Raw genomic sequence first — 23,139 nt, 5'->3', positions numbered from 1 at the left:
GTCAATCTCAACTGAATATTTACAATATTTTCTTGTCTGTGGAAATTTCCTTATATTCTTCTGAGCGTTAGTATCATTTATTCCAGCTGTGCTTAACCCCTGGCCCACAGAGGCTGTCATTTGACTTGCAGGGCCCTCCAAGGGTCCTGAAATTTGATGAGATAGGAGCAGTGGCAGTATAGATTGTTGGTCCCATGCTGCCAAACTTCCGTATCCACGGGGAGCTTTGTGGGCCAGATGACATGGCCGTGTGTGAGAATGTGTACCTGGATCTGGGTGCACAGGATTGGACCAGCATGCTTGCTTGATCCATGTATGGGATCTTGCCCATGGACAGACCCTGTGATATTCATCTAGCCCATAGGACCATAAGGGGGGCTGATCCAGCACTTCTAGTCTACTTCTTCTCAAGAAAGCATATCACCAGAAAATGCACAATATTTATGTTGTGCATAATCCCTCAAGTTTCTGTCATCAGGTCTGTAATTACTCTGGCATGGTATCATTTTATACAATGGTACACAACTTTCACTACAACACAAGAGTTCAAAGAGGAGTCTTTTAGTAGAGCTACCCATATTACATAAATGCCCTCTCTTCGTAAGGAAAATGTCTCCCTTAACAGTAATACAGTATTGTTAATTACTCTCTAATCTATATGCTTGTTAATGTACAAAGGTAAATGAATAACAAGGTGCAAAATGAGAATACAAGTAAGGGAGGTCAAAAACAAGGACTGTATAATCAATTTGAGAGTGAAAAACCAGTCAAAAGATACATCTTGGAGATAAAGGAATAACAAATCTCTCAGATATGCATTCTGCAAAAGAGCCTATCCTTACTCAGGCATTGGTTATTAACAGCAAAGACAAAGATGAACACATAAGATAAATTCAACTATACTTAATCAGGAATAGATGTACAGCCATCATGGCAACAGGAGAATTCACACTCCCTTGGACTGCACTGAAAGTGGTGTTCTCTATGGGTTAACTTTGGCTCTGAAGTATTTCAAGCTTTTATATTGCGAGACATGCTTTGGGGAGATATTTTTAAAATGTATAGTTTGGGATATCACTTTGGTATGCAGATAATTCTCAAAGTCTCTCTCTCTCTCTCTCTCTACAGACTTAGGTCTCGTGCTTAAAGTTTGGCACATACTTAAGTGCTTTGCTGCTACAGGCTATTTAAGGAATTTGCTTGTACCTACAGAATTGTATTATGAGGGTAAAAAGTCTAACTAGAAATTTGTTGAGATTAAACCTTAGGAAAATATATAAATATGCTGATTGGTTTGACCTGGTCAGGTGAAAGGATAGAAAGTGCTCCCACTACAGGCCTCCCTTTAATAACCTACTGCTTCAGATAAATAACTAGACAAAGGGGTGACTACATTTTCAGGTGATCAGGGCGGAATAGCAACATACTAAGAAAGTTACCAGATTTATCAGCCTTCCTTCTTACATATTAACTGGGTAACTGTAATGTAAGCCACTGTGAGCTCCAGACTGGACTCTAGAAACATGCTCCAAAACTGAAGCTCAACCTCAACTGCTCATAGCTGCTGTATAAGTGCCTTGTATATTGTATTGGTTATTACCAAGGCTGAGAAAGGGGAATTCAGGATACCTTCTGTTTTGCTTTCTGCAATGGTTGCCTATGTCTGTAGGCAAAGATTAAGGTTTAAGTTTTAAAGACCTAACTGGATATAGTTCCAAGCATCTTAATAAGTTTCGGTCACTTAAAGAGGGCTTGTGATTCAAGGGAAGACTGGGTTTTGCCTTGTGTAAATGTTTCCACTCTGCAGGGTTGGACTTCTAGAATGCTTGACCTTCAAACATTATAACATGCCAGGGAACTAGCCTGTTGTATCTAAGATATTTCTGAAGTTTTCAAGCTTTCAGTATTTTATTATTCAGTTCTACCTGTCATCTATATAGCAAGGTTCAATGGGGTTCTTTGGCAGATAGGCACCACATAAATAAAAATGATCACTGTCATCATGATGATCATTATTATTATTATTACTTCTACCCTGAGCTAGAATCTGCAAATATGTATTAGGAGCAAAGCCCTGTCAGACATTAATGGAAATCTGTTTGTTTACCTCTGAAGGAAATCAGCTGTGGTTATGTATTTAGTCAGCCTTCCAGAGTTGCGCCCTCGTTGGCACACAGTCAATTTACCCTTTGGTACTACATCAGTATGGGCCACCAATATGTGAACTTAGAGAAGGATTGCATCTACATTCAGAGACAATCCAGAGGAGAATCAGAATTAAATAATGTTTACAGAACAATTTTGTCCCTTACTCAAAGATTTTTTTGTTGAAGAAAGCGTTCAGTAATAATACGGTAACTTTAAAATAAATATAGTTTTGAGCTGGCCCAGGGGGTTGGCCACAGTACAACATGCTGTCTCAAAAGAGACCTGTGAGCTCTATAAGCATGTCACTGATTTGGATCAGAAACTGAAACAAAGTGAATATTGGAAGTAATTCCAGAGTTGTTTGGAAGCAGTTATATAGAAAGTGCTTACAAATCAGTTCACTTCAGGCTTTAAGAAATAACTTGAATACACCTAGTTTATATTTTTTTGACACAAACACTTGCAAAAGGTATTCATTAAGTATGCTCACAGCCCAGATGCACATGGATCAGAGTCTGAACCCTTTTTACCACTCATCTCAGGCTGGGAATATGCTAAATGACTGGGTGCCAGAAAGCAACTCATTATGTTCTTTACCCGCCCCTTTGGCTACTGCGAGAAGTGGTGGTGACAGGCCCTAGAGGAGACAGTGCCTGTAACCCTCTAGAACAAGAATGTATAGGTGCCTATGCACTAGTGCTCCAGCATACCTGTGACCGTCACAACCTGAGAAGGAGATAACACAGAAAAAGGACTAAGGTATGAAAAGAATAGTGAATCTCCAAAACACCAGCAGTTTCTGTCTCTTTTGAAATGTATATATGTGCTACCCGTCTCAGTTAATGTCAAGAAGCAAAGTTCTGTGAAGGAAGGGAAGACAATCACATATATTCAAAGGTGATTACTTAAAATAAAAAACACGATGAAGGAATAAGACTGCTTTGTTCTTCATATTCTTGCTTACTTGCTTGTATTTATAGATACGGACTTACATATATCTGAAGAAAAATATTTGAAACCATGTTCTTGCCAGCTAAGCTGCTCTTACAGACTCTCCTCATCCTAAGAGCTCAGCACTTCAAGAGACTGTATAAGTAAAAGTGGTAAAAAAAAAATCTAGTTTGGCAAAAAAAAAAATCTATATGTATCTTTGGAAATGAAAGCTGTAAAATATTGAAGTAAATATAGAGAAGATTCATTTATAAATAATCTCTCTTAAATACTTAAGATGGTTATTTTCCTTAGTCCCATCTTTATTCATTTTTTGCCCAGAAAAAAATCTGATGTCATACATAGATAACAGATTAAATAAATGAAGAAAGAGACTATGTAAGGCCTCTTTGAACTAATGAAAATGAATGTAGGATTAAGTTGGTTATTAAATTACAACCATGCCCTTCAAGAAAAAATTAAAATATACAAACATACATATCTTCAGCTATTTTTTGCTTTATTTTCAAAATCATTTCCCAAAGATTAAATAAAAAAAAAATGCTGAATTTGTCTAAAATTTACCATTAAGAACTGTGTCTATATTTTTCAGGAAGAAGCTCCTCTCTCTCTCTTTAAACAAACCTTTGGAATACATTTATTTTTAACCCAAGAACAAAGATGTAATCTAGAATTTGCAGTGGTGAAGAAATCTGCTTCAAAACCTTTTTTTGATGTAGTGACTGGCTCAACCAATCTGCTATGGCCATTCAACCAGTTAGATAAATTTCTATAATGATTTCACCATTTTAGGTTGCCCATCTGCAAGTTCTTACTGTCAACATGAATTACTCTGTATGCTGTGATTCCCCCATCAATTGAGACAAAGTATGACTGTTGTAGTGTTCTGTTAACATGACATGCTTCTCATATATCTGTATTCCAAATGTCAAGATGATATGGTACAGTCAGCCAGAAGTGTTCTATTATCAGATTTAGAAGAACAATTCACACTAAAAGCTAGGCTTCAGACTAGGTAGGTAAAACATTTTGTTTGATATGCAATCTCTAGTTTGGTGTCAATTCTGAACAAGTTCTCCATGTTATGGTGTCTTTCTATGCAACTGGAGTGTAAGCAGCTTAGGGAGGATTAATCTGACACAGCTTGATTTGTCTGTTTTACGTGACATTCATTCTAACCAGACAGAAGTTAGGTAGCTTTGTCTTGAGACAGAGACCAGGGAATTATTATGGAAGTGTTTTTGTTTTGATTTTTTTGTTTGTTTTACAGGGTAAAATTATATCACAAAGTACAGGAAAAAACTCAAGTAACTTTGAACTTTCAGGAAGCAGCTAGCCAAATAACTCAGGGAGATCCTGAGGAAGTAAACACAATATCAGAAATTCTTAAAATAAAATTTTCATTATGACTGAAGGGAAAGTACATTTAAGCTAAAGAGGAATGTGTCTATACAATTAAAGAAAATAAATGAAAAGTATATTAGAAAACATTTGGCAGGGCCTTGTTTAAAAACTATTTTATATAAATCCAAAGTCATCATTTAGATAAGAGTAAAAATAGTGTCTGCAGAATCTGCAGCTTGGAGTAACATTTCCACAATGAGAAATCTTGTTTACTCTTCTTTTCATATATTCCTGTAGTACAATTTAATACCTTTACATTTATTACAAGCTGGGGGGACTAGTAGATATGCTGGAGGGTAGGGCCAGGATTCAGGGTGACCCTGGAAAAATTGGAAAGCTGGGCAAAACAAATCTCATGAGGTTCAACAAGGACAAGTGCAAAGTCCTGCACTTGGGGTGGAACAACCCCATGCACCGATACAGGCTGGGGGTGGCTGACTAAGTAGCAGCTCTGCAGAAAAGCACTCGGGGTTACAGTGGACAATAAACTGAATATGAGCCAGCAGTGTGCCCTGGTTGCAAAGAAAGCTAAAGGCATACTGAGCTGCATTGTTAGATGCATTGCCAGTAGGTCAAGGGAAGTGATTATGTCCCTCTAATCAGCACTGGAAGGGCCACATCTGGAGTACTGTGTTCAGTTTTGGGCCCCCCACCACAGAAAGGATGTGGACAAGCTGGAGAGAGTCCAGCAGAGGGCAACAAAATGGTGAGGGGGCTGGGGGACATGACTTATGAGGAAAGGCTGCAGGAACTGGGCTTATTTAGTTTGGAGAAGATAATACTGAGAGGAGATTTAATAGCAGCCTTCAACTACCTCAAGTGGGATTTGGAGCTGGACTGTTCTCGGTGGTCGCAGATGACAGAACAAGGAGCAACAGTCTCAGGTTGCAGCAAGGGAAGTGTAGGTTAGATATTAGGAAGAATTTTCTTACTGGGAGGGGAGTAAAACACTGGAACAGGTTACCCAGAAAGTTGATGGAAGCTCCATCCTTGAAGGTTTTCAAAACCCAGCTAGACACATCTTCGGCTGGAGTGATCTACTTGAGGATGGTCCTGCTTTGAGCAGGGGGTTGGACTAGATGACCTCCTGAGGTCCCTTCCAACCCTAACTTTCTACTTAAAGCAATACAAAGATAAGCAGCAAGAACTAGACCATTTTAGACCATCATAAAAATGGATGTATTGTTGTAATATAAGGACTATATAAGGTCTTTTAAAAGTTAAATGGGATAAACAAACAATAGCTTTGTTTCTCATTGTGGTTATTATTGGATAATCTCCTTTTTCACTTCAAACCAGTTGCTTCTGGATAAACAAGAAATGGATTATGAACTGTATTATGCTTCTACAACAGAAAAATTGGAGAACAAACCACCATCTTAATCTCAAAGTTTGAACAATTAATGAAAATAGCTATTATAAACAACAATAAAAATATCAGTTTATGAAATAAAAATTCTGGGTTCAGAAATTAAGACTCTTTCCAAAAGATCAATAGTATGTCTACTGAATTGTCACTGAAATATCTATGATCACTTTTTTCCAAGCAGGGGAAAAGCTACTAACTTTTATTTAAATTTGACCAGATTCCTTTGCTTTCTTAGATTAGAGTACATAGTCTATATACATGACTTTTAGAACTACTCTCTAAAAGCCGAGATTTTTTTTAAAGTATTGCAAGGTTTTATTCAATTTACTTCAGTTACTTTTTCATGAGACCATAATTAAGGAATTTCTTAATTTGATATGCAACTTTAAGAGTTTGCTAGTAAAATATATGACTGGTTTAACAACAACATGGCCACAGACAAATGGGTCAGGTCAAAGCAACAACAATGACTGTAAAGGGTAAAAGATAATATTTTGTAATTCTTCTCACCTATGAGCAAAACAGTCCAAAGAACATGTACACTGAAAAATAAAATCGTCTCGTGATCTCATATTCTGTTACATCACTTTGTTTCTTGATTAAAATCTTAAAGTAACTGATTCAACATTCAAATCCAAAGCATTTCTTTAAGCAGATGAAGAAACAGAGTTAAGTATTCTCCTTTGGGGTTCTTTCAGTATACTGGGTTCAGAAGTCATACTCTATTGTTAGAACATCAAAGAAATTAAGAAGTTTCTATCTTAAACTACTGTTCAGTAAGAAATTCGCAAAGCTAAAGGCTATATTTCTGCAATAGATTCTGGGTGGAGAACGCCGTATCACTATACAGTGATGGAAAGATGAATAAAAACAGGGAATTAATCAAGGGTGCCACTATTTTTCTTTACATCTTCTTCAAAAAACAAATGTTTTCCCTATTTTAACTTTTTGTCCTTTTAGAAGTCTTCCATTACTGGCTCTGAACCAGTTTATATATCCTGTAAAATTTGAAGAATGCAGAAAATGCTCATTTCTTCTAGCATCCTATGGAATTACTTCTACTCCAATTACCTGCCTAGCTCATAATACCACTAAGGACAGTACTTGCAGCTTGCATGCAGATTTCTTCTGTTATTAAATAAGGTAAAAATGGAGTCAATGGGAAATGAAAAAGTCCTGGCACTTGTGGTTATAACTAGGGCTAAGAAATACTAATACGAGAGAATTTTCTAGCGGCAAGCGTCTTACCAAAAGGCCAAGGGCTGTCTTACTTTGCCAGGGAAGAAGTTGAAAGGAAAGTAATCTTCTGAACTGGCATTTTCTGATTTTTTAAAAATAAATTATTAGTAAAGATGACCAGATATATATTGGATTTGATGATAAGCACCAGGCAGCTAACATATTTTTTCACATTCATCAGAACTAACCATGCAAACTGCTTTGTAAAAGTACTTCTGACTGAAAGGGCGAAGTGGGAGTGTTAAGGGAGGGAAAAAAGTTAAAATTAAGACAAGCCTAAATCTCTTAGACATTGCTAGGCGATTCCTTTTATAGCTCAGGAAGTGGCATCACAGATTACTGGTACAGCCTAGGAAAAAAAATCTCCTCTGCCAACACTTCCTTTATAGAGAAATCAGACTGCAGTGCTGCTGTCTCTTTGATCAAGAAAGAAATCCCATGCCAATGACTTTTTTCCCCTGACAGACTGCTTGTCCTTTTTAATGTTACATGAGAGCACCAGCCTGAGTTTCCCTCCCCTCAGAGCTAGTATCACTACTACTGATTAGAGATGCTGGTCTGCCTAGGGGTACTCACGTCTTCGGCCAAAGCTATTTAACCTGTTATGCTCCCTTTACTTCCAACCTCTTCCTTTTGAGATGGAACTTTCCCTTTTTGTGGGGGTCTCACTCTGCTGGTTTGCCAACTTCACTCTTCTAAACTCTTCAGTAATTGGCCCACTGTAGGGACAGTTGGGTCATATTGCTTATCGTTATGCCCCAGGCTCTGAAGGAGAGGAAATACCTTTCTTACTTGTTAAGGATGGCATGAAGAGCTGTCATTTCCATGATGTCATGGATAACATTCATGATGTCTTCCACTTTACCAAACACAGTTAAAGAACTGCATGCCATTACAAGTGAAAAATTCACCCTCCCTAGCCATGCTACCATTCTTCACCCCTTTGCTTTCTAGTTCAGCGCTGCCACCAGTCCAATGCGAGAGCCGGCTATTATTAGGATCACAAAAAAGAGCACAAATGGAAACAGATCTAGTGTGCTACTCCCACCCATGCAAGTAATCAACGGACCTTGTCCCATGGCTTATAACTGAAGATAACTGAATGTAAAATCTTCTGCAGGTCCTTAAAAGACTTAGAAGCCCAAAGACTTGTACTACTAAATAACTAGGCGACTTATCTTAACACAGCAGCTGCACTTGTTTAACATAAGCCACTTTACTAAGAACCTGTGCAACTTGTGTGAAATCTCTTGCATCAATTTAAAAATCATTTTAGCTTGAGCCCAAACATTTGCTGATGGGAGCTACAAAAACCAATATAAACCAAAATAAAATGGATACCAGAATGTTCAAATTATACACCTTTGATTAACACAGTCCAGTTGCGTAGATCAGAAGTGAGGCTGTTTTGAAAAAAATGGGGCATGCTCCTAAGTCTCTTAGACCCTTACAAGAACTTTACATATAAACCTTTTATTGTTTGGGGGAAATCTCTCTTCTAAACCATTTTTATTAACCCTAGTTTTATCCCACAGACCGTGAAGGTAGACACATTTCCTCAAATTTTCCCTATATGTTTTTCCTCCTCACCCAGTGCTCTCCCCCCATGCGATAGCTGGCTACACTTTTGTGTTTGAAAAGAGGTGCCAAAGTTGGTGAGCTGCGATTTGCTGCAATACACGATGCCCTTCCCTTCCTGCTGCACCTTCCTTACAGCAACTGGCTGCAAGCCTGTAACTCCAAGGCAAGCAGTAACTAAGTAACTAATAAATAAGGAGTGGAGTATACCACTAAAGTAAACAGTACCCCAGCTATAATTAGCTAGCACAGACAAGCTGCTGGTGGTAGATGGTTCCCCAAGTTCCCTCAGGCCATCTCCAGTCCAACTCCCTCACAGAATCCCTTTAACCGGCATGCTCCTGTTTGACTCCAGGCAAAACAACAACAAAAAAACCCATTTTTTTTCCCCAGTCTCTCACTGAAAGGGACTATGTAACAAAAGAAACAGCAACACAGAGATCTAACAATTAGATTTTTTTTTACCATTTTAATTATTTTTTAAGCAAAAAACATAGCATATAAGGCTTGGAGGCATAATCTGGCTGACATACTAGTCCTACATTCAAAACAGCAGCATTGCAGTTGTGCAGTGTCAAACAACGCCAGTTTTTACAATGCATTCTTTACATCCATTTGATCAACAGAAACATTTTTAATAGGTATGGATTGTGAGGGTTTTGCCTTCCTCTGTAGCAGGGGACAGGGTGAGAGCTGCCCCCTACCTGAGGTCTCTTGAGCATATATAGACAACATTTCATAGAAGCAGGATGTTGGGCTGCCATGGTTCCCCCTGCTTTACCTGTGGCAGGGTAGGGTATTAGGTCTTCACTGCGTCAGAGTTGATGCAGAATTTAGATTATGGATTGCACAGAATGGTTTGGCTAGGGATGATCCTACTTGAGATAGGGGTTTGAACTAGATGACTCTGGATGTCCCTTCCAGCCATACTTCACTATGACTATGAACTGAGGAAAACAGGAATGGGGCATTTCTAAAATAGAATACATTTTGAATTACAGACCAGTAAAACCTGCCTCCACACTAACTGGGAAAAGCAAAAAAAAAAGGTTAAATGCACACTCCGCCCTGCAACACTTTCGTGCATCTTATTAACTCTCTGCAATGTGAATAGTACTGACTTCAAGGCGACTACTCAAGGGCTCAGCAATCCAAAATCAACGTGCTTAAAGTTAAGCATGTGCACAGTTTGCTTTTATGTGAATGTGGGGAAACAGGACATTTTCTTACTGTCAGTCTTATGAAGAAATGCCTCCAGTATCTATCTGGGGTGTAAAGTATCAAACTTTTAACCAAAAAAAAAAAAAAAAGGTCACTTTCTAAGACATCTGTTAAGCTGAGTATACTTACTGAGGAGCAGAAACAAAATGACTCCGATGTTAAAAACTTGCAACTCAAAAACACCCTTGGAGAACCCTTTAGCACTAAGCTTTATCTTTGGCAGTTATTTTGAAACAAACCACCAAAAAGGAAACATGGATAACAGCAACGTGGCCAAGAATGTAGTAAACCAGCGTGAACGCCATAGACTTCAAAATTAAGTAAGGGCTTCCTCAAAATCTTTTGACAATACTAGGATAATCTTTTAGGACAAACAATAGCTCAGAGTCATTAACACCTACATGCTAATATGGCTGGCCTGCCTGTATCACAAATTGATGACGGTGGGTCACCTCAGAATGACATCTTTGGTATGTGAAGGGGCCTGAATCTGGAAGAAAAATTATAATTCATTCCAGAAAGGGCTCTCCTGAATCGGGAGAGAAGACAATCAAAATTAAATCATGGCCTGTTAGACTGAGGCATGAAGTCCTGAAACAGTGAGATACCCATATTGGTTTAGATATTACTATGATTTTCACTGTCTTACCCTGTAACCTCCTTTGATCAGAACAAAGTTATCTAAAAGAAAGGTGATAATTTTTATGACATGTTGAGTTGTACCACTGAAGCCCTGGGAGGCCCAGGTGAACATGAAGAGAATCTTTTTAATACTTCAGCAGATCTTGAATTCTAACTATATATTTTTTGCAATGTACAATACTGAAAGACTGTTGAAACATATGATGGGTAAAAAAGCAGCTCCTGGCTGTAATGCTGCTATGTGGAATTTATTATTCAGGGTCTTCTTCTGCTTTGTCATCAACATTATAAAAATAAAATGACATTCAAATGTAGTGGAATGGATTAAAATTGGAATTTTACACAAAAACAAAATCAATCTTAGGAGCATTAAGATTCTAGACAGAGTGTAGAGCAGAAATGTCAAACTCATCTCGCCATGCAGGATCCATGGCATGGGGCCCCTCCCCCAGCATACATGATCCTGTTAAAACATCTGACCCCCAGTGATGCCCCTGGGTCTGATCAGACCCACAAAGGGGACATGGAGTGGCCATGGTGTGAAACTGAATCAGGCCCATGGTTCTCCTTCTCCTCCCAAGATACCCAATCTGTGGTCACTACACAGCTGGACTGAGATCCACACTGCGTGTAGCATGAATCCCAGAGTGCATGGAGCAGGGGCCACGTGCAGCGCAAACTGGCTAGGGCAGCCACTCTGTACAGCTCGACTGTCACTCTGGCCATACTACGCTGTGTGCAATGCCCATTTCAGCCCCTCTGGGATCCGTGCCACATGCAGCATAGGTCCTGGACTAGCTGAAACAACTGCCAGATCAGGTATGCTGGGGGAGGGGAGCAGAACCATGAGCCTGATTCAGCCCCATGACATGGTTGTGTCACATCCCCCATGTTAGTCCGATGATCAGACCCAGGGGCAGCACTGGGGTTTGGATGTTTAACACCCCTGGTATAAAGCTAGTTTACTACATTTTTCACAGAACAACCACTCCCTTTCTGACCTCGCTATCCTCATGCTCAAGGGAAATTTATAAAATACCTTTAAAAGGAGAGCCTGGGAACAAAAAAATCATAAGTTGGCTGGACGCTAAGAACCAAGGACTGAACACTGATATTGTTTTTATAACGTATTATAATCGACTTGATTCCTGAAATTCTTCTTTCACACTACAGGTGATAATGATCGTCCTTCTTTCTGATAGGTCTTGATCTGTTATTAATCAAGCTTCTTTTCTTCTATTGTTTGTCTGCTACCTCTGGGAATCTCTCACTTCTTCAATTTCACAGCTCTACACACTGTTTTAATTGTCCCTCTGCCTGCTGATGAAGAATACCCTGCATTTAAGAGCTGGTATAATTTGATCCCAACCATGCAGTTGTTGAAGAAACAATATCACTCACAAAAATCCTTGCCTCTCATAATGCTTCCATTACGTTTTAGAAATGGGAAGTACTTGCATAGTTTTGATAACCCTTGTAAAGAAAATAATCCCTAGATGTTCCTTGTTGCAAAAGGAGAATTGCAGATACTATTTGTGTAATATCATTGTGGATGGAAGGGAAGAAAGAAGAATGATTTTTCAAACAAATAAGATGATATGCTTCTTAAGCCAGAGAATTTGACTTAAAATTTATGTCCCACAGTTCTTAAATAGTTTCCATACTAGAAACTAGCAAAACCATTCCCCTAGAATTCATGGCCAAAATGTATTTCTTTTGAAGGCTCAGAGAGAAACCAAAATATTACATATTTTTACCGTTGCCTTAACACTTGGTACTTGTCAACAGCCTACTGGACTTCCTGTGAGGACTCCAGCTGGGATTATCAAAGGAGTCCAAGAAGGTCAAAGACCCAGTGCACCTAAATTTAAAGTTTCCCTAGGCTCATTTAAAAATCCCAACCTAAAAATTTATTTTTAGTCCAAGAGGAAAATATAAATCAGTTCAGCCCTTGAGGTCCAGTTGATATGGAAAGGGTTTAGAAGAAAAGGAAGACAAATCCACTTGATGGTATTGGCCTAATACCTGAATCTTCTGGAAAAAACCCTAGAAGAAGAGACCTTGACATTTGAAGATACACGCCTGAATCTCTCCAGGCATATGTTGAAAGGTTAAGGCATAGAAGTGCAGGGTTTCCTGAGACTGGCAGTACTGTGTGGCAGGTTATGTAAAATGGCCTTGCTGAGGCCTAAAATTGTCAATGCACATTGGGTCTGATCTAGGGCCCACTAGAATAAATGGAAAGAATCCAATTTATTCCAACAGGATTTAAATTAGGTCTTCACAGACTCGCTTTCTTTTAGCATTAATTTTCCATTGGGAGACATCTTTTGAAGGAAAAACCTTAGAAGTTGACTGCTAGAGAAATGAAAATCCTAGGGCAAATGCACACACACCAGTTACCATGAGGTGAAAGGGAATGGATACTGACCAGGCATCTGCAGCTCCCCTGCACCTGCTCGTGGGCACACTCCTATCCAACTGTAGATAAAAAACGAATCTTACTCTTCAGGGCTAAGGCGGCTGAGAAGCAGGATATGTTGGACCAGGGTGTGGTACCACACTAACAGAGCTATTCTGTGTCTAATAGGCAAGTTAGGTTGGTTAGAACTAACTCATTGTGATTACACAGAGATATCTTAAAGGGGAAAGGAGAGACCTGAGAATGACTAAGATTATGCAAAACTCTCAATGGCAATTAGCTGCTTTCTGCAACAGGAAAAGAAATAAGCCTTCATCTACTATAGGGACTGAGAAATAAACCACGAACTGCTTAAAAATGAGTTTTCTATGTTCAAAATTGTGGGAAAAACAACAATAACTGCCACATGAACTTGGACTAAACAGGCACATAAAAGACTATTCAATATATAATATTGGTAAATAAAGAATATATGAATACGTTGAATATTACTTCGCTTAGAAAATTCTTTTTCCTTTTTAAAAAGTGCAATCTTTCTTGAATGGATGAGGACTTCAAACATTTTTTTCAAAACACAAAAGCTATGCCTTGAGATAAAAACCTTTGAGAAGCTTGTATGTTAGATCAACATATCTGCAGTCAGATGGGATCAACTACCATTGTCACCTTCAGTAGTAGTAGCAACCAAATTTGTCTTGGCCAGTAAGGAAAAATGATTACAATCATTGAACCTCTGTCAGAATATTTTGTGTTACACAGATCAAAGGAATATATACAGTATGCAAACCTGTTCTACCAGGGAAAAAAGAATGCTTTTGCTGGCACAAAGCCACATTTTATTTTCTTGTACAGCAGGCTGACATTCTCTCTCTCTCTTTTTAATCAACTGAGATCCACATAAAATTTTTCTGTTGCCTCCTGACTCACTAACCTGCTTGCAACAGACATAAGAACATATTCCTGATGATTTTAATGCAATGAAGAATTACTCACTAGCAATATAAGCAGAATGGTAACTAATATGTATGATGTCCTTCTTTTTTACTGCAGGGGAAATGAATTAAGTTAGTATTTGTGAATCTTTGTGAATTTGTTTCATATAACATAGTAGGATGTTCCTCTTTTTAAAAAGGATGCAATTAAAAGAAAAGTTTTAAATTTCAAAAAATCGTTTTATAGCAGGGGTAGGGAATGTTTTTGGCTGGAGTGACCAAAAAATACAATGTCTACCTTGTAAGGGGCTGGAGTGCCAGCATGCCAGAAAAACAGAACTGGGGTGGGGGGGTACATGCCAGGACACCCTGCATATTAATACAGTTCATAATCATAAATGTTGCTTTTTTTTAAACAGTAAATACCAGATTTTCTAAAAATCTTAAACCTGGCAATAATAAATAAAACTTCATACACTACCTTTGTTGTTGTGTTGTTTTTTTTTTGTTAAGCATGTTGTGATGAGAGAGGGGGAAAAAAAGAGGGGAGGCAGGGGGAAGGGAATGAGAAAGAAGAAATGACACGCACTGGCTGCCAGAGTCTGGATGCTTCCCCCCCAGCAATGCAGGCATGTGGGCAAGCGGTGCGGACATTGGGCCCACAAGGCTGCAGCCACTGCTGCTGGTGTCCCTTTCCCCCTCCACACTCCACAACAATGCAGGCAGGCAGGCAGGGACACAGATGGCACCAGAGGTGGTGCTGGGGGAGACTTGCTGTGTGGTATAGTGGCTGGGCTCAGGCTGCTTGCTGTGACTGCAGCCCCAGACCTGGTCATCAGTACAGCAGAAGCTGCTTGGGACCCTACCAGCTGCCTTGGCAAAAATCTAGGGGGGGAGGGAGAGAGAGGGACCTACCAAATTAATGGCAGGAGCAGGCTATGCAAAGGCTACTTTAGTCTTGAAGGTTCCCCTGTGTGCCCAGCCCCACTACTTGCTGCTCGCCTCCAATAGACAGGGAGACAAAAACTGAAGTTTTAAATATGGCACCATTTTTGCTGATTGCCGCTGACTGCCCAGGGGCCCAGGCCTCCCAGCTGTATGTTGCTGACCAGCCGGGAGGCATAACCTGTGCCATATTTTAAACTGTGGTTTTCACCTCCCTGCTGATCAGGAGGGAGCACCAATGGTGGGGGAAGGGAAGGGCACACGTATGGGATCTTGCAAAATCGGCAGGAGCAGCTCCTTTAGTTTTGCAGGTTCCCCTGCACACAACCACAGGCACCAGGGGTGGGATCAGCAGAACACAGGCAGCATTCCTGCCTGTGTTCTCCTGCCCCCAGCCTTGGTGCCTGCCATGGCGCTGGGACCTGTGGCTGCTCCAGAGAGCCTGGAGCAGTAACTTAATTTATTTTTTTAACTTTTTCCTCAGCAAACCTCCTGGCACACTGTGGAAAATGTCTCCGCGTGCCACTAATTGGCACATGTGCCGGGGATTGCATATCCCTGTTTTAGAGAGAATCTGGACTTAAATGTGGAGAATAAGAACACCATATGTGAGTTTTTGGTTTTTTAATTAAAATCTCATTTATTTCAGGACTGACAAAAATAAAGCTACATATAAAGCTGGGGTTTTTTTAAAGCCACCCAAAGGATTTAGGCATTCAACTTCTATTAAAGGTTGACAGAAGCCAAGTCTTTAAGTTCCTTGGGCTCCTTTGAAAATCTCAGCTTTATTTAGGGCTAGAAATGTTCATAGTACTTAGTACAGTATAGATGAATAAGAACAGCATTGACATAATACACCAAAACATGCATGAAATAACTATTCTGTTCTATTGTGTCAGTGATCCATAGATTAAAGTGTACTTAAATGCAGAGCAATACAATAAATCGTACGAGTTCTTCAGTTCAGTTGTGTCAATCCATGGGTTTAAAGCATGTCAAAATAAGCTTTAACTTACTGGGCCATAAACACTTAAGAAGGAATTATGGCCTCAGCTTACTCAAGGTTATCTAGGACAAGTGATGCTTAGACTCAATTCTCTTTCAATATTCTTTTGCCCATGTTATAAAAATAAAATAATTTACAAAAATCTAGTGATATAGCAATATAAAGGGCTATAAAGAACAAGAACAAGGAAAAAAGTTATCAGAAGGACATGGAATACAAAGAATTCATAATATACAAAGTATAATTGTAGAATTATTCCTTTTCAAAGAGAAAGTTTAGAACCTAACAACTCACTAGCTGCACAGGGTAGAAAAGACACAGTATTAGCTGACTGTCTCCGCTAACAAAAGAGAAAGGTTAACTGTTGGTGTTCAGACTTACAGACTTACTAGAAGCCTCAGTAGCAATCCTGAGATTCTGATGACTTATTTGCAGACTTTATTGGAATGAATGCTGCTTTTAAAGTAAGAGTAATTGTGGGCAAATGCTCCTGTCCCAAGGGCTTGGCTCCTCCAGATTACCATCCAGGCAGTCCTCAGACTTGCAACATAATTGGTTCCTGAAAACCACATCTTAAGTCGAAATGTTGTAACTCAGAACTGATTTTCCCATAGGAACAATATTATAAATGGGGGATTGGTTCCTGAACCAAGGTCTGATACCCTATTTTCACCCAAAAAACCCCCAAATTTTGTACTCAATCAATTATAGATGAGTAATATAGTTATATCAATATATTTATATTGTAAATCATATTGATTTGGAAGGACTTCTTTGAGATGACTTCCCTGGACTTTTTGAAGGGCTCTTGGTTGGACTTTTTGACGAGTTCTTGGCTGGAGTCTTCTCAGAAGTCTGGACTGCAGGTACTTATGGAGTCTTGTCTGGTTTCTTAAAGAAAGTATCCAAGGAAATTTGGACAGATGTTCTCCAGGCAGAGGGGCAATGCAGCAAACTTGTTCGGTGGCCTGGCATCAGATCAAGCGTCGTAAAGTTGAAACTTACATCACAAAGTTGAAACAGACTGTCAATTTATAAATGCCGTAAGTGCTGTTCGTTGCAACTTGAAACATCTTAAGTCAAGGACTGCCTGTAATGTCATCTCTTCTCATTCAAAGAGTGCATAAGGCCTCAAGGAGAATGTGAAAGGAGACCTGCTTGTAATGCTTTCAGTATAATAGCACAGCTTCACTTCTCTACTAAGTCTGACCCAAAGCACAGAGAATTGCCCAGTATCTAGATGAAACTGGCTTGAATCTGAATTAATCTGGACAAGATAGCAATTGTGCTAGCAAACTGTGGGAGACAGCTAGAAGGATGGATACTTAAACAGATACTTCTGATAAAAGGAGGTACAGGGCAAGATAGAGTTGAACGAGGCTAACTGAATCAGAGATGCTTTCGTGAGACATCACTACCTCATAGCATCTCATGAAGTAAACTCTAGCTCACTAAAGCTTACGCAGTTACCTTATAAAGGTGTACCTCTGCTTTGCTTCTGCCTAACTTCAGACTAAAATGGCTAATTACACCTCTGATAAAAGGAGTGTGACTGCCACCTGTACTATCAGTAAGCTTCTGGAAGATGAAGGAGACGCTATGGCTAACAATGCTTTATTCCATTTGTTTTACAGTATGCAACTGTCTTTATTCATTAACTTCATGTTCCATTTCATGATAAATAGTAAACATAAGAACCTAAGAGATGCCATACTAGGCCAAATCATAGGTTCATCTCACTGAGTATCCTGTATCTCACAACGGCAGAGAATGGATGCTAAAGGAAAGAGTATTTATGCAGGGCCTATCCAAACTGATTTGTCCCCTGACCCTCATCCCCTGTACCTTCCACCCACAGTATTACTGTCACCTACTACATGGATAGAACTGATATACAGGGAGATGCTGTAACATGCCTATGCTCATATGGGAAGTCTAGCAGATTCTCAAAATAAATTCCATTAATTTCATGTGCCCCAGCACAGTACCTTATACGCTTGCACCGGGCCTTTGTCACCTTAAAGCTCCTCCCTGGTACCATCTGGAAGGCAAAATTAGTCCAGAAATTAGTACTTTACCAGCAGCATGTGATGCCAGTGCTCCGGGAGTCACATGACCTCCTGAGTCACGTTCAAGATGTTGTTTTTAACTTGTACAGCCATAGAAAGTTCTGAGAACAGCTCCCTACAAGATCACTTCACTCCAAACACTGAGACTGCTGGAATCAGTGAAGCAGCTCATCTAGAGCTTCCAGAACAGTGAAAGAGCTGCTAGAAGTGAATTCTCTGTGGGCATAAACAGAAGTCATCTTTGGAGTGGGATGAGCTGTGCTGGGATGTGACACTGGGGTTACAGACATTGCCTTGGGCTGTTGCCCCTCAGGGTCTGCCCCTGCTGCTCCCAGGCTTTAGGGGCTTGAGTCTGTGGGACAACAGCCCAAGGTGCTGCACATGTCTGCAAGTAGAACCCCCATGGGAATTATTTGCAGGGTTCCCCATCTCCTGCAGATGCTCACCCCCAGGTCAGGGTGTAGCAGCAATATACACAAACTGTGGGAATTCCCTGCAAGGGATTCCCATGGCCTGCATGTGAAAGGGGTGTTGGGGGGAGAGGGAGCAACAGACCCCCTGGGGTATCCCCCTGCCTGATATGCATGCACGGGGATTCCTGAGGCATGTAATAAGTAAACAGACATTCTCCCATTTAAGGTGTCACAAATGGGGACTACCTTTGGTTGCAGCAGCATTTTTGGCACTTGGAGTGCAGCAAAGGGTAAGGACATCTGTTTGCTCCCAACCAGTGCCGCCATAAATGTTTTTATGGTAGCACAATGGCAACATCTGTTTGCAGCCTGTGAGGGTTCTTTGATTTTCAACTCATTGCTCCCACTCAGCCAAGACTAACTTTCTAAGCAAGATATAAGTGCCCATCTATTTTGTCAAGATTTTAGGAGTTTGTTCACCTATTAGTCATCCATATATATGATGGAAACCCATGGACCAACATACATATCTACACAGAACCAGCAATCACCTGAAACACACCAAGAAAACTGTAATTTACAGCCAAGCTCTCCAATACCACTGAATTTGCACCAAGGAGAATACCTGTGATTGCCTCACAAATCTCAAAAGGGCCTTCACCCAACAAGGATATTCCTCAAGAGGCTTCTGAAAGAGCCACCTGGATATCACGTAAACATTTGCTGCAGTGCAAACAGAAAATCCCCATGAATCGCATACTATTAGTTATGACATATCACTCTTCCCTGGAATCTACACAGAAAATCCTCAAACAACTGCAACTCATACTAGAAGATGACCCAATTCTTAAAGAAATCTTTCCAGAACTACCCACCTTAGCCTTTAAACAAGTACTCAACCTTGCTAACCTCATCACCAGAAGTAAACTCCCTATGACCCAAATCACACCAAATGGATGCAGACCATGCCAGGACAAGAAATGCAAAACCTGCCAACACATCTCCACCACCCCCACAATAACTACACCCCACAACAGAACCATCACCACTCCTGGATCTTACATCTGCACCTCCAGAAATGTTATATAGCTCATCCAATGCACCAAATGCCCTGATCAAAAATATGTAGAAGAAACCAAACAACAACTACACACTAGAATGGATGCACACCAAGAATCCATCAGACAAAAATATCCAAGTACCTGTGGGTGCACACTTCTCACAAGACAATTACTCCCTCTGACCTCTCAGTTCTAATCTTCAAAGGGAACTTACAAAACATCTTTTGTAGATGAGCCTACAAACTTCACTTCATAAATCTACTGGATACAAAAAATCATGGACTCAATATAGACATTTGATTTATGGCACATTACAACATGCCTGACATTTCCAGTAATGCCAACTGTCACAAAAACATTGTGAGACTTGGGATTTCTAAGTCAAAATAACTCATGATCTCCTGACCAAACCTTCAAACCTCTGGATTTTCCCAGCTGGTAAGTCTGTAGAGGAGAAGGGGCATGGGGAGATGGGGGGAGGCGGGAAATGGTGGCCCCCATGGTGAGGGAGGGAGTGGGGGCAGGAGCAGGGGCTAGGGTGAATGGGGTCCCAGGGCCAGAGAGGGTAATCCACAGATGTAGGGGGGCATACCCCCAGGGGAGGCATGTGCCCCTGTGGGGCAGAGGCAGGCTACCCGCTGCAGGCTCAGGGCTCTGCACCCTACTGCCTTTGCCCCAGGAGATCCTGCTGCTGGGCAACCAGAGGACGCACTGTGCAGCCAGCGTGCCCTGTGTCCTCCGCCCACCTGGCAGGCGGCAATGGCATTCTGGGGCAAAAGGTACAGGGCATAGAGCCCCAAGCCTGCAGCAGGCAGCTCACCTCTGCCCCACAGGGGGCTCATGCCCCCCATGCCTCCTTCAGGGGTGTGTGCAGGAACATGGAGATCTCAGAACAACAGCAGAGACGCCCTATGTCTGAAGAAGGGTGCTTGTGCCCAAAAGCTTACAAAGAACATTTTTTCAACTACTCAGTTGGTCTAATAAAAGGTATCACATCTACCCAAAGAACCTTGCCTACCTATGTCCTTAGACCAATACAGCTACAACCAAAATCCTTGCCGCCATCCTTATACGTATTTAGAAAACTTCTAAAAAAACTGACCTAAGTTAGCTTTTATGTACATCATATGTAATTTCTTTAAAGTACAGTTCCTTTGGGACCTTATAAGACAGCAAGGGGGACTGCATACTTGGGTGGTATAAGGGGGCCACTTTCCAGACCTGAAGAGAAAGAAAATATTAGACCTCATTCCCCAGCTACTGGTTCAGGGCTTGATAGCAAACATCCTGCAGCTCAAATCAGTGAAATTTTGCAAGCATTCAAGTTTTGGGGATAACGTACTAGGGATTTTTAAGATTGGAGTTCTTCTACTATGTTAGAGGTTTTTTTCCTCTTATCTCCAAGATTACTGACTTCAATAAGTGGTGATTCACTCAACTAGCCCTGAAGCTGCTGTTGGAAGCTCAGTATTCAAAAACCATCTGTGCCAGCAAGTACCAGGAAAGGGGCCTTCACATTTGCTTTCACTCTATACTTAAATTATACTCTGATATTTCATATGTATAATTTATACTTTTATATCAAGGCTGTCCAAATTCTAAGCAGCCAGGGGTTGAACACCTTGCATGCTATACCAGGAGGGGCTGCATACCTGCAGGCAACACCAGGGAATGCCAAATGTCCCCCGGACCATGCAGTGCATGAATACCACCCCCCCCCACTCCCACTGCACAGCACACCCACACCTCCTGCATCAACAGGATCCCAGGGGCCTCAACTTAACCCCTCATGGACAATACACAGCCCACTGGCCACCAGTTGGAGAACCCTGTTTTTTATTTAGGGATAGTAGCCATCTCTCTTGATGAAGAGTCAAAATGTGTTAACGTTACCTCTTATTCCAGGCAAATAATTTTTTTTATTTTTATACATAGCATTACCATACGTCCAGATTTTCCCAGAAATACTCTCTTTTTGAGTCCTCCGATCTCCGTCTAGGCGGGTTTTCAAATCTTACCAAAGTCTGGGTTTTTGCTCTGTTCCACTGGTGGGAGCAGATGGAGGGGCAATTCTAGGCAGGAACACCATGTGTGCAGGGAGCTGCAGGCAGGTAAGTCTGGGTTGGGAGGCTGGGGCTTGGGTTGCAGCAGGGCAGTGGGGCAGGCAGGTTGCCTGCCCCTCCAGAGTAGGGAAGGGGGTTGGGGGGCCTTTTAAGGTCGGCTGGGAACCCCGTGGCTGGGCTGGCAGCACAAGGGCCAGTGCCCACGCTTGCAGGGGCAGAGTGGCCAGGAGATGCTGAGGGGAGGAAGGGTGAGGGGGTAGGGGAGGCGGAGGGGGAAAAGAGCCATGGCTGAGCCTCCCGGAGCAGTGCAGTAGCCCCGGCTCAGGGCGGGGTGGTGCCTCCTCTTCCCTCCAGCCTGCGCCAGGGCCAGACTCACTCCAAGCCACCACGCTTCAGTCCAGTCAGGACTGGGGCAACTGAGAGCTGCAGCTCAGGAGTAAGGAGCACCAGCAGAGGTGGGGGGCGGGAGGAACAACAATGACACATGGCTTGGGAGTGAGGGGCACCAGCAGAAATGGGGATGCTGCAGGTTGGGAGTAGGGGAACCAGCATGGCCCAGCAGGGCAGGGTACTGCAGTTTGGGAATGAAGAGCTTTGGCAGGGCTGGGGTCTATGGGTCAGGAGTGAGGGGAAGCAGAAAGGCTGGGGTGGGCTGGTGCTTGGGAGTGAGGGGTAACAGAATGGGCAGGATGACAGCATACCACTGCCCCCCCAAAAGTCATCCCCCACTCCCCCTAGTGCAACAGGTGTCCTCTTTTTTTTGGAACTGAAAATATGGTAACCCTATACATTATAGTCAAAGATGAGGAACTATGAAACATGCACATTTGGCTCTCTACTGTGCTGCTCACACAGATTTTCAATTAGCAGAAGTAATGTTGTCAACTCATTTTTTTAAAGAGTTTTGTAATATTTGGTCATATTCTTGAGACCCTATCTTCTGCAGTTACATGATAAGCTTTATAAGGGAAAGTAAATTTCCATAGAAAAACCTGAAAATATGAACACAAAAGTCTCATAACACAAAAAGTAAATCAACCAAATAAAACACAAAAGTGCCCGTTTGGGTTATTTTTTAATACATTTAATAAGTTGGGAGGCCTGATTCAAAGGTTTTGCAGAAGTATGAGTCTCCAGAACTCAACATTTTAAAAATATTTTGATTTAATTTTGCAAGATAACTTTATAGAATTACCAAATGCAAAAAAAAAAAAGATAGAAAGGGCATTCAAATGGTCTACCTAATTCCTGCAAGATTCAGCTCAGTTCTCCCAAAGCAGCCTCATACTTTTTCCCACCCCTTCATAGTTGGTAGGGTTGGAAGAGACCTGAGCTGATCATCAAGTCCGACCCCCTGCCTTGGCAGGAAAAAGTACTGGGGTCAAATGACCCCAGCAAGGTGTTTATCCAGCCTCCTCTTAAAGACCCCTGGGGTAGGAGCCTGCACCACTTCTCTTGGAAGCTGGTTCCAGATCCTAGCCACCCTGACTGTGAAGTAGCGCCTCCTGCTGTCTAGTCTGAATCTGCCCTCTGCCAGCTTGTGACCGTTACTTCTAGTCACTCCTGGTAGTGCTCCGGGGAACAGGGACTCCTCCAATGCCTGCTGGTCCCCTCTGACTAGTTTGTAACAGGCCATGAGATCCCCCCTCAGCCTTCTCTTGTGGAGGCTGAACAGG

At 41.4% G+C, this 23,139-nt stretch overlaps 1 protein-coding gene across 6 annotated transcripts in view; it reads right to left on the bottom strand.

Annotated features, from left to right (window-relative positions):
• Positions 1 to 23,139, bottom strand: part of LOC149857152 (transcription initiation factor TFIID subunit 4-like) — a 206,863-nt gene that overhangs the window by 36,804 nt on the left and 146,920 nt on the right. For 3 of the 6 annotated variants that reach the window (XM_090062586.1, XM_090062588.1, XM_090062587.1), the window contains exons 15-16: positions 17,846 to 17,898; positions 15,487 to 16,857 (exon numbers count right to left, since the gene is read on the bottom strand). The exons of 2 other annotated variants lie outside the window; for them this stretch is intronic. In XM_090062586.1, coding sequence (XP_089918712.1) covers positions 16,728 to 16,857; positions 17,846 to 17,898 — 183 coding nt within the window. In that variant the 3' untranslated portion in view covers positions 15,487 to 16,727. Of the gene's footprint in view, positions 1 to 15,486; positions 16,858 to 17,845; positions 17,899 to 23,139 lie in introns of those variants that run through there. One more of the 6 variants, XM_090062592.1, reaches the window with a different exon arrangement.

The sequence above is a fragment of the Crocodylus siamensis genome, chromosome 9 (genome assembly GCF_052110815.1).
Source record: "Crocodylus siamensis isolate JL-2025a chromosome 9, ASM5211081v1, whole genome shotgun sequence".
Taxonomy (NCBI): domain Eukaryota; kingdom Metazoa; phylum Chordata; order Crocodylia; family Crocodylidae; genus Crocodylus; species Crocodylus siamensis.
This window is presented reverse-complemented; position numbering and strand designations above follow the sequence as displayed.